We start from the raw sequence: 13,008 nt of genomic DNA on the forward strand, positions 1-13,008 counted from the left end.
CTGTTTTTAGTCAGTTATCTCTTTTCCCCAAATAGTATTTCAAGGACTGAGAATATCCTGAAGAAAAGCCCGACATTCTGAAATACATCAACTCAATCAACTGGACTTACTCATATCAATCTTTTGTCTTTTCAATTAACTTTGGCCCAGCAACATAATCACTAGACAAGTCAAGTGATTGTCAAATGAAGTCAAGGAAAAGATGTAATTTATCCCTCATTCCCCAGAGGAATTGAGAATGTGGTCATGCTTATAAACTGATCAGATACTCTTAGTATAGTGACCAGTGTCACTGGTGTTTTCACCACAAATACTGACATGTATCTGAGGTTATGGGTATTTAATTAGCTTGATTTAATCATCCTATATTATATACATACATCATAACATCATGCCATATCCCACAAATACATACAGTGATAGTTTGTCAATTTAAAACAAATTTTTAAAAACTCCCTTGGTGTTGCTAACATGCCTCTGTATAATTTTTGCTTCCACTTCTACTGTAAATGATTTATTACTACCACCACCCACACTTTTTCTTCTTTCCTAACTTTGGGGCCTCAGATCATTTCTCATCATGGTATTTATAAATGTAAATATAACTGGGGAATGTAAGAATACACCAGGAGGCGCAAAGAAAATAAGATCAAGAGAAAGCCCATGAAAGCTGCTTAGAAATTTTAGCTTATTAAAAAATAAAACCCCACAAAAACAGAACCCCCAAACAAGAGAACACTCCATCGATATCACGATCCATATTTTAATTTCCATTCATAATCTCATACTCAGTAAGAATCTTTAGAGAACACAGTGGGGTGATTAAGATCAAGGATACTGACACCAAACTACCTGGCCCCAGGAGCTGGTTCTGTCTTAGCTCAGTTACTGAATTTCTCTGAGCCTTTGTCCCTTCATCTATTAGACAGGGACAATAATGTTACCTATCCTATAGGGTTGTTAGAATTAAATTATTAGTATTTGTAAAGCACATAAAATAGTATCTGGCATACACATGTTTATTAAATGTGATCTGTCCATCCGGTAATTTCAGTTAGATTCTTACAAAGTTGCCTGGCTGTCAATATTGCACATTGCAAGAGGCCTTTTATCAACATGGTGTTCAGCTGCAGGTCAGGGAAAGTCCTACTACTGTGGCTCAAGCTAGGAAGGAGCCGGGCAGTCAACAGCACAAGTTTCAGGCCATCGACCACTCAGGCACCTGCCATTGCTCCTTTCCTCAGTCCCTCCTTCCTGTGCGTTGTTTTCCCTTAAGCTGACAGATGGCTGCGGCCTACCAGCTACTGCATCTTTGTTCCAGGCAACAGACTGAGGTAGGGCCTGAGTCTTTCTCCTAAAAGGCTTTCTTTGGGAAGCAAAGCTCTCCCAGGAAGGTTAGCTGACGTTACAGGCCAGAATGGGGCACATGGGCACCCGCAGTTTTCAGTGAGGTTAAGATGTTCAGAATTTTGCTTTTCAGCTTCTAAAACTAAAGAAGGGAGGGGAGAATGTGGTTCAAAAACACAGAGTTAGGCAATCTACACAATCTTCTTCCCAAGCCTTCAATATTTTTCTGATTGTATGTAAAGGTATTCACTCTGACTTCTTAATTACTGTGGTCCCAGGCATATATAGAACACTGAGTGGCAAAGGTTTTAGGTAAAACCAGTTACCTCATCAGGACAACCAAAACTGTTTCAAACCCCTTGCCCAACAGGTAGGGGTATGTATGTACATGTGTATGTGTGTGTGTGTATATATATATGCATCTATATATGTATGCATGTGTGTGTGTGTGTGTGTATCCCTTCTGTGGCCCTCACACACACCTGCACACAGCTGACAGTCAAGGCTGACTGCAGCTCAGCTTCCTGCACCCGTCAACTCCCAGAGCCTCTACTCTAGCTTTGCTGTTTGTTTTTCTACTCACACATCTTTCCTCTTTCCATATTCATGAGCTTTTTTTCCTCACTATTGGAAAAAAAGACAGGAGCTATGATTCACGACAGTGTAAAATCATATTTGGAAGTAAATTCATGAAATGTTGAAAAGATATTACTGTTTGTAATACTATCAGAGAGAGGTCTGTCTATGGGCCATGTAACTGTAGAGGTAATGCTTGCATTATCAGTATCTCCATTGGTTCAGCCCTACCTCAATCCTCTCGCCTGGAGTAAAGATGCAGTAACCCGTAGGCTGCAGCCATCTGCCAGCATTAGAGAAAACAACGCACAGCAAGGAGGGACTGAGGAAAGCAGAAATGGCAGGAGACTGGGTGGTCGATGGCAGGGAACTCATGTGCTGTTGACTGCCCGGCTCCTTCCTAGTTTGGGTCAGGGTAGTAGGACTTTCCCTTACTTGCAGCTGAACACAATGTTGCCAAAAGGCCTCTTACAATGTGTAATATCTACAGCCAGGAAACTTGGTAAGAATCTAACTGAAATTGTTGGATGGACAGATCTAATTTAGTAAGTACATATATGCCAGAGAGAGAGAGAGAGAGAGAGAGAGAGAGAGAGAGAGAGAGATGGAGTCTCGCTCTGTTGCCCAGGCTGGAGTGCAGTTGTGCAATCTCAGCTAACTGTAACCTCTGCCTCCCAAGCTCGAGTGATTCTTGTGCCTCAGCCTCCCCAGTAGCTGGGATTACAGGTAACTGCCACCATGCCTGGCTAATTTTTGTATTTGTAGTAGAGACAGGGTTTCACCATGTTGGCCAGGCTGGTTTCAAACTCCTGACCTCAGGTGATTTGCCCATCTCAGCCTCCCAAAGTGCTGGGATTACAAGTGTGAGCCACTGCACCCGGCCACCAAATACTTTTTTATGTACATTACAAATATTAATCATTTAATCCTCCTAACAGCCCTACCAGGTAGACAACATTATTGTCCCTGCCACTAAATTAGTAGCAGAATGTAAAGAATGGAAAAAGCAATAATTAAAAAAAAAGTAAAAGGAAGGTGGAAAAAATAATTCGTGTTACTGTTCATTAGACCCTGTCTTCTCTATCCTTTGGGTCTAATGACTTCCAATTTGCTATTTATCACAGGTTTTGACAAGCAATTCCCTGTCCTAGAGAACCTAGTGTTTTACCCTTTTTCTTTCCTCTAATTTGAACTCCTTGGTCACCAAAGTAACCAGCGGTGTACATATTTCTACAGCCTATGCATGTGGAGACATATATACATATTATACAGGGTTTTTGCCCCTTCTTTCCTTTTTTCACTTCTTCCTTTCTACTTTCCTTTATCTTCATTTTTTTTTTACAAAAATATATCCTATCACACATTCTAAAAATATATTCTAAATATATTTCAGGATATACATCTAAATAATTATTTGCAATACCTATAATATAGCTGAAAATATTGTTGTAATATAATTTAACTATTCACCTATGATTCATCACTTCATTTCTAATATTGTTTTTTAAGGCAATCCTAGGCATTTTTCTGCATCTAGCAATGGTAAACTAGGTGTTTCAGGCCAGATGTCAACCAGAACAACCAAGGCACTGGAGACCTGCCAAGGCAGTAAAGACTAGAGGGGGTCTAGATCCCAGGAAGACAATTAACCCTACTTTTGATCCCTTTTCTACTCAAGAATTCTTCAGTTTGAATCTGCAGCTAGGGCACTAACAAGATGAGGAGAATGTGTGTTCAGCAATGTCAGAGTTATTACAGAGAGAAAAAAAAACTGATGCATACGTATGCACTTAGCAAACAGCAAAGCACAATTGAAGTAAGTTATACACATATACATGTGCACCTTATCATTGTTACTGCCTCTAAAAACTAAGCAACACCACTTCCTCTGGGGAAAAAACAGTTTATTAAAAGCATAAATGTTAACTGCAGTAGAAAAAATCTTTAGCAAAATATATTTTAGATACTTTAAAAACAGGAGCTACGAAGTATCACGGACATAGTTCAAGTCTGATGCTAGGGAGCTGAGTTCTAACCTTCGCAGTAACAGTAATTAATTCTAGGATTTCGAGTCAGTCATTTCAATGTTCTTTGCCTCAATTTCTTTTCCTCTAAAGTAAGAATGTTAGATTAAATATTCTCTAAGGGTCCTTCTTTCCCTTGACTTTCATTATGTTATCTCTGAGCACAGGACTTCCCTTTTCAGTAGAAATGCCTGCAATCAACAGATTGACTGGAAAAAGACAACAGCAAATAATAATTTGCATCTGATGAAACTGTGCCTATAACTGACCAAACTGAAGACTCTAAAAACACTGGACTCTACTTCGCTGACCTTAAAGGATGCGTGGCTCTTTTCATGCCTACTCTCTCTCTCTGGTTTTGAGTTAAACATTTTGCTGCACAGTTGATTCAGCCAGTGTTAACACTCTGCTCTCAGGCTGCCCTGCACCTATCCCTTTACAGATACCACTGGGTCCAGCAGAAGAGATGAGCATTTTTTAAATGTCTTCTGTAGCTTCCCAGTGATTCTGGACACTTTGCCCTAAACATTTATCCATTTTTGCAATCTATGCCACCATCTTGTTCCTGATACAGGAGTTAAGGAGAAATTATTCAGGCAGATAGTGAGGGTACAGGAGTCCTTGGTAAGGTTTAGCTTTTAGTGAAAAGCAGTCCCCAAATCGTTTTCTTTTCTAACAAAGAGCAGCCTGCAAAATCGAGCTGCAGACATAGACAAGCAAGTTGGAAGCATCCACGGGTGAATGCCAGCAGTTGTGCCAATAGGGAAAGGCCACCTGGGACTAGGCATGTTCAAAATGGCGGCTTCATGTTCCCGTCTCCTTGCCAGCCACGTGTACAGTAAGAAGCAGGTGACATGGCACCTGCCAAGTGGAAAGCCCATTTGCCTAAGATTAGGGTGAGGTGGCCAGCCTTCCTGGCATGCTATGTAAATGTCACACCAGGCCCTATGCAAATCAGATACCACCTCCTCAAGCCTGCCTATAAAATCTGGTGCACTCTGGTGCAGGCCAAATTTCTCATTCAGGCTCTCTCTCTGTCCCTCTCTCTCTCTCTCCCCCTACCTCTCCCTCTCTCTCTCTCTCTCTGAAAGAGCTGTTCTCCTTTCTCTTTCTTTTGCCTATTAAACCTCTGCTCCTAAACTCACTCCTTGTGTGTATATGTCCGTGTCCTTAATTTTCTTGGTGCAAGACAACGAATCTCAGGTATTTACCCCAGACAATGACTTTGCTTCAGTACCACTTACTTGGTCACTCTTTCTCCTAGTAGTTACAGGTTTTTCCTTAATATATTCTGCAATTAATGCCCAGTCACTACATTCATGTTATGATACTCTTAACAGCCTCATCTCATAATTATTTTTGTTTTTATTATAACAATCTCCATTTCTATCTTACTTCTGCTACCCAATGATCTAGCAGTGCCCAAGTACTCACTGTGACTCAAATTTTTGTCCTCCACTATCTAAACTCTACAAATTTTTGTCCTCCACTATCTAAACTCTACAAATTTTTCTCTGTGACTTAAAATTACTCTCTCTAATCATGGCTGTTTCCCTGTCTCTATTCATTCAATTCCAACAAACCTGTCCCTGAGTGGGTCTTTATCATGCAAAAGTCGCAGAACTATTTGGTATGGACAGTGGTATTTTTTGAGTGAATTTTAACATTCATCCATCCATTCATTCAACAAACAATACTAAACACCTATAGGTGCCAGATGGTATGGTAGATCTGGAGAGAACAAAGATGAATGAAACCATGCCCCTATCTTCAAGAAGTTCATTACTAACGAAGGAAACTGAGAGGAAAAATAAGTAGCATAAGAGGGCATTAGTGATAGAGAAGGGCAAATAATGAAATACTGTGCAAACAGATGGAAAAGCAGTAGATTCATCCGGGTGCCACTGAGGCCATCTATGGCACTAGAGAGTTCAAACAATTATGTTTGAACTAGAGAGCTCTAACAAGTTCAAATCACTGATTTAATACTGGTAAGTCCGAAATCACTGATAAATCATCACAGTCATTGATAAGTCCACAATACTGAAATAAAACTAGCATCTTGTAGAGACGTGTGTATCGAGTTGACTGCCTATAAATATTTTACTATTATATAGACCATTTGTGAGTATTTACTAAATTTCCTTTAAATAAAATATTATGCTCTAGGATTTGGAAAACAAATTTTCTCCCCAATCTATCCAAATAATCTTTCGAATACAAGGAAAACAATGAGAACTCCAAACTGACCTTTTTATTTATAGAATAGACTATCAGTAATCAATTTGAAAAAGAATGCAAATTATGGCTCTTTAGTGTTTTTCAGGACTTTATAAATAGGCTTTTTAAAATATAAATGGACATGATATTGTTAGATGACTATTCAGAAATGACTAATGAAAATACTAATGATTTTTTGATAAATAAAAATACTTAACATAATTTAAAAGGAAAACACTTAATATTACACCAAACATCAGAGTTTTTGTTTTTGTTTTTTAGAGATGGGGTCTCCGTATGCTGTCCATGTTGGAGTGCAGCGACCACAGTGCACTACAGCCTCAAACTCCTGGCCTCAAGTGATCCTCCTACCTCAGCCTCCTGAGTATCTGAGACTCGGTACACACCACTACATCCCACTCAAAGTTTTTTTTTTTTTTTTTGTCTTAAAGGACATGAAGAAAAGAAAAATAGGAGTGATCTATCACAACAAGGAGAAAACTAGAAAACATACCCGAAGAAGCTTCCAGTCTTTCCAATCTGCTGATCAACCAGTCAAGGGAGCCGGAAAACTGAGCACAGTTTTTACGATTTCCTCTAATTAGAGCCGCTGCAAAAGAAGAAATAGATTTCACCTTTATGTCATTTTCTAGCTCGAAAATTGAGATAAGCTAATAGCAGCCCTAAAATATTGGATCAAGAACAAAGTATCTTCACGTTACATCTAAAACTTATGCAAACATATATACACATACATATACAACACGGAGACATTAAAGACAAATTAATCATTATTAATTGAGACTGAAGAAAACCACTGCTCATTAGAAGGAATGTGATTTTGGCAAGTAAATTTCACATGGGGAGGTAATAATGAAGGGTAATGGAAAAACCAGTCTCCTGGGAGTCCCCTCACTTGGGTTCTAATACCCATTGCTTTTAATTAGCCATGAGATTAAATTATTCTGTCTCTCTCAAGCCCAATTTGCTTACCTATATAATAAAAAGAGCAAATCAGTTTTTCTGAAAATGAACCACAAAATACTAGGAGATATAACTAGTAGTTATAACTCTAACAGGTATACAGAGAGATATAACTAAATGTTACGTTAATGGATGAGAAGACCAATAGCCACTAACTTTGAAACCCTTTTATTTTCTTATATCATTTCCTTGGATTTAGAGATTCACAATGCATATTAAAGACCTGAAATTCTGCAGTAAAGACACCGATTCTAGCTTGGCTCAGACTACTGTTTTCTACCCTTCTTTGATTGAAGAACCCATTTTAAATAAAATTCCTATGTGATGTTTCTGATCTCTTTCAGCCTAGTTTATACACTCAATTTTAAACTTTTAATTTTTCAAAATCATTAAATTCAAAGCAAGCCTGGTAAATATTTTCTACTCTTATACCTCTATGTTTATTCAGAAACAGTACAATTGCTTACAAAGGGATGGCAAGACTTTTAGACAATACGATATTTAAAGAGAGAAACATGTCTCTATAAGAATAATTGCTATTGAAACTCTGGTAGGCCAGGCGCGGTGGCTCACACCTGTAATCCGAGCACTTTGGGAGGCTGAGGCAGGCGGATCTTGAGGTCAGGAACTTGAGACCAGCCTGACCAACATAGTGAAACCCCATCTCTACTAAAAATACAAAAAATTAGCCAGGCATGGTGGTGGGCACCTGTAATCCCAGCTACTCAGGAGGCTGAGGCAGGAGAATCGCTTGAACCCAGGAAGTGGATGTTGCAGTGAGCCAAGATCACGCCATTGCACTCCAGCCTGGGTGACAGTGCGAGACTCTGTCTCAAAAAAAAAAAGAGAGAGAGAGAAAATCTGGTAGCTGATGCAAGCAGTTTGAAGAAGTGAAGTTTGAGGCTACTGCCTGTTAACCTTCTTGTTAAGAGTAGGAGGGAAGAGCCGGGCGCGGTGACTCACACCTGTAATCCCAGCACTTTGGGAGGCCAAGACGGGCGGATCACGAGGTCAGAAGATCGAGACCATCCTGGCTAACATGGTGAAACCCCGTCTCTACTAAAAATACAAAAAATGAGCGGGGCGAGGTCGTGAGCGCCTGTAGTCCCAGCTACTCGGGAGGCTGAGGCAGGAGAATGGCGGGAACCCGGGAGGCGGAGCTTGCAGTGAGCTGAGATCCGGCCACTGCGCTCCAGCCTGGGCGACAGAGCGAGACTCCGTCTCAAAAAAAAAAAAAAAAAAAAAGTAGGAGGGAAGAGACTCTACAGTTACAGTGTACAATTAAAGATGTCCTTCACGTTCCCTCTTTCCAAAAATAAAGAAATAAAGTTATTATCTGACTGAGAGTAAGAAAAGAAACACACAGAAAAGACGCCAGCTCATGAGAAGAGCTTTTTTGTGTATAGAGCCTCCGTGACATTTGTACAGAGATTCAGAGCTAATACACTAATTACTCAGGCTCTGCTCTGGCTCTGGGTCCGGCAGCCTCCCCTAAGAGCCAGCCAGTGAGCTATACTCACAGACTGCAGAGTACAGCGGACAAAAGATAGGGGTGGAAGATAGCAGAGGAACGAGAAGTACTGTGTGTTAAGCAGAACTTCTAATTTTATTCTGTAAGAATATCTGTTCCCGATTTAGAACAATAGCAATTGGGAAAAAGGACATGATAAAGTTTTTGAATTTTAAGAGTCCCTTTTGTTTAAAACATAACTCGTGCTTTTCATTTTATTTCTGATTTTGTAAAACTAATTATATATAATATATATGTAACTATATATAGCTATATAAAATTATATATAAGCTATCTATTGTATTATCTAAAATTATATAGGTATATATAAAACATATATTATCTATCTAAAATGATATATATATAACATAAGTGCTTCTTGAAAGAAGCTAATAGTATAAGAATGAACTCTTTTAATAAGCCATGGGGCATTGAAGAAAATTATAGAGTGAGCCACAAAGAAAATTTCATTAAATTTACTGCAAACAGACATGGTATAAACCAAGTTCTCTGACAGAACTATGTCAGAATTTAGTAAGAAAAGCAGGAACGAAAATAAAACCGAAGTATATAAAAATTTAAACTGTCTCCTTAATAACTCTTGGGTCAATGATGGAATCAATACCATAATATAAAATATCTAATAAATATCAAACACAACCAACAACTAATCGTAAATATCTAATAAATGGTAAAATATCTAATAAATACCTAACACAACCAATGGTAAATGGCCAAAAGTGTACTCAAGGCAAAATTAAACACTTTAATTGCTAAGCAGTTGGGTGAAAAATGGTAAGTAAATCTTTTGAAATAGAGAAAAAGAAAATCAAATAAACAGTAAAATAGAAAAAATATATGAATAGCAATAAAAGTAGAAATTAATACATTAGAAATAGAAATAATTTATATAATAGTAAGATTGATCAAGAATACATTCAAGGACTATTTTTAAAATATAAGCTGACTACCAACTACTACTTTAATCAAAAAGAAAAGGAAAAAAGGACAAAATTAAGAAAAGGGCATTACACCAGACGTGGTGGCTCATGCCTGTAATCCCAGCACTTTGGGAGCCAAGGTGGGAGGATCACTTGAGCCCAGGAGTTTATGACCAGCCTGGGCAACATAGCATGACCCAGTCTGCACAAAAAGTTTAAAAAAATTTTTCCAGGCATGGTGGTACATGCCTGTGGTCCCAGCTACTTGGGAGGCTGAGGAGGGAAGACTGCCTGAGCCTGGAAGGTCAAGGCTGCCATGAGCCATGATATCACCACTGCACTCCACCCTGGGTGACGGAGTGAGACCCTATCTCAAAAAAAAAAAAAAAAAAAGGAATTATAAGCACAACCATATATAGATACATAGATATACAGGTAGGTATTTTTTTCACTAAAACTGACCCAATAGAAGGGAGAATACCTAAACAGAATAATAAATCATGAGTAATATTGAAAAGTATATCAAAGACCAAAAGCTTTTTCGCACATATTCAATAAATAAGTAATTTCTATACTACTTCATATGCTGCATAACAATGATTTGGTCAACAATGAAACAGATAAAATGATCGTGCCTTAACACCATAAGATTATCTATATTTTTACTGTACCTTTTCTATGCTTAGATACAAACACTACTGTGCTACAACTGCTTATTCAGTATGGTAATATGCTGTACATATTGCTGTACCTATGCACAGCCATAGGTTATGTAGCCCAGGAGCAGTAGGCCATCCCATAGAGCATAGCCATGTAGTAGGCCATCCCGTTTAGCGTAGCTCTGCAGTAGGCTGTAACACGGAGGTTTGTGTAAGTTTCATGATGTTTGCAAGATGTTTTCCTTAGAACTATTCCAATGAGTGACACAGGACCGTATTCCAAAGCCAAAAAACTAAGGAGACTTTTCTGATGATTTCATGAAGACAGTATCAGTGACATTGATACCAAAACAGACATTACAAAACAAGAACTCTTACTTATAAATATAAATCCTAAAATATTATATAAATGTATATATTAATGAAATTAAATCAAATTTAGCAGTATAAATTTAGTATTTATAATTCAAATTTAGCAATACATTAGCAACATTTCATCCAAGTGGAGATTCATTCCTCCAAAGACACAAAAATATATCAGGAAATCTGTTAATGAGTGAAAGATAAAACCATCTCAATATACTATGAAAATGTATACATTTCTAATGAAAAAAAATTAACTCAGTAAAATAGTGTCTCCTGAACATCACGCATGCATGCATGTGTGTGTGTGCGTGTGTGTGCGTGTGTGTATGTAGGTGCATGTCATGGGTACCAATATATTTTACAGATAAATGGAGTCTGTGAATTATTATAATTCATCCAGTTAAGAAGAAATAAGTTACGTGAGTTTCTAAGTAATGGAAAAGTACGCAGAGAAATACAAGGAAGCTCATCACAACACTCTTCATAATAGCAAAATACTGGAATAGCCTAAGTGTGCCGAAATAAATAAATGGTGACATTCCTTCAGCACAGAAGTGTACATCTGCTAAAGCTTGACGAAGGTTTATAGTTACTGCCAAGGATAGAGGCTCACAATATAGAATTAATTGAAAACATCTGCTATAAAAGAACATTAATAGCATGATTCCATTTTTGTAAAGTAAATGTATCCACTGAATATAAGTACATGTATAGCATGGAGAAAACTGTTTTTCAGAATATTTCTTAGAGAATGAGAGCTGATATTTTGGGGAAAAATATCTTGATAAGGGACTGACATAGAAACAGAGATCTTGAGGAAGATTGAGGTTAGTGCGACTGCTTCCCCAGGTCAAAAAGGTACCTTTTCTTATTCCAAAATAAGGTGGAAGAAGAATGGACCCAAGAGAGGAAAAAATAGGGCCATGCCCTGTAATATGATCTTTCACAGTGACCCTTTGAACCTGCAATAAATTCTGTCAAAAAAATCACAAATGCTCACTCAATAAGAATGGAAGCTAGGATGTGAAGAGGTGATGTTCTGTGGCTACAATTTCACTCTTGGAGAAAAATAGACAACAATAAAAAAGCATGGAAGTCTGAAAAATTGTAACCAAATAAACCCCTGAAACATACCAACATCAAAGGAAAGCCCTTTGACTATCTTAGTCCGTGAACCTGGAATTTGGAGCAAGATAAGCAAATCTTCAAGGGGAGGAGGGAATAGGTGATGTCTTGCTGCAAAGATGTGCACAGATACGCACATACAATGTTATTCTGCAAGCATGCGTGCAGGTGTGCAAAATGTTCTGTGCGTGTATAACGTGATAAATATTTAAGGCAACATTTTTAAAGGTTATACATTAAAATGAGTGGTGAAGTGTAAGACTGGTTTCCACCTTCCTAATTTTTCTTACTGCTTCCTTATCTAAAATGTATTAATTTTAATACCAAATAGTACAATAAAGTGAATGTCTTTCCAAAAATCAAACGGAAAACCACGGTATCAGTATCCGTGGTGGCTCTCATCAAGAGATGTCTCCAAGCACCACTGTCGTCTCCCAAGTGCAACGGCAACTTCATATGGTGACTCAGGTAGAAAAACAAAAGACAAATGTTCTTCTCTAAAACTTTACAATACTCTTTAATCGCTGCCTAATTAAAGACCAAGTTAAGATCTTTTACCTTCCATATAGGTCTTTGTTCTCATATATTTAAGAAATATCAATGTGAATGCATCAGGCACTACAGCTGGCCCTGTGAATATGGCCTCAAATAAAATGTGAATAAACACAGTCCAATGACTTACAAGTCATCTTCTATGATATTTTAAGCTATTTTATATGTGACACTGTGTTTTATTACATTTGATATGGTGCCTGCAACTTAGTAGGTATGGTATTTCTGAACATAACTGAATGAATAGATAGTGTCCAGTCTCCTATAAAATAAGAATATCAGTGGTTAAATAACTGCAGTCCAACTTAAGTAATATAAAAGAGCTTTGAATTAAGCTCTTAAGAAGGAAATGCTAATTCACCAAACCAGTTTTATTAATGTTAAATAACTAATTAAATCCCTACACTTTTATCCAATTAGAATATGAAAGTCATGCAATATTCACAATTAATAAAAAATGGTTTTTAAAAACAAATACACTATTCTGCATTTCTTTACTTTTTAACAATTTAGTTTCCCGTGGTAAGAATATTTAACATGAGATCTATCATTTTAACAAATTTCAAAGTGTACAATACAGTATCGTTGACTCTTGGTACAATGTCATACAGTATATCTCTAGAACTTATTCATTTTGCTTAACTGAAATTCTATACCCACTGATTGGCAACTACCCATTCCACACTCCTCAGTCCCTGGGCAAT

General features: G+C 37.7%; 1 protein-coding gene across 21 annotated transcripts in view; it reads right to left on the bottom strand.

Annotated features, from left to right (window-relative positions):
* LOC105474624 (ryanodine receptor 2) overlaps positions 1–13,008 on the bottom strand; it is a 786,480-nt gene that overhangs the window by 356,508 nt on the left and 416,964 nt on the right. For all 21 annotated transcript variants that reach the window (XM_071073921.1, XM_071073859.1, XM_071073912.1 and 18 more), the window contains one exon: positions 6,682–6,777. In XM_071073921.1, coding sequence (XP_070930022.1) covers positions 6,682–6,777 — 96 coding nt within the window. The remainder of the gene's footprint in view (positions 1–6,681; positions 6,778–13,008) is intronic.

Source organism: Macaca nemestrina, chromosome 1, assembly GCF_043159975.1.
Source record: "Macaca nemestrina isolate mMacNem1 chromosome 1, mMacNem.hap1, whole genome shotgun sequence".
Lineage (NCBI taxonomy): Eukaryota > Metazoa > Chordata > Mammalia > Primates > Cercopithecidae > Macaca > Macaca nemestrina.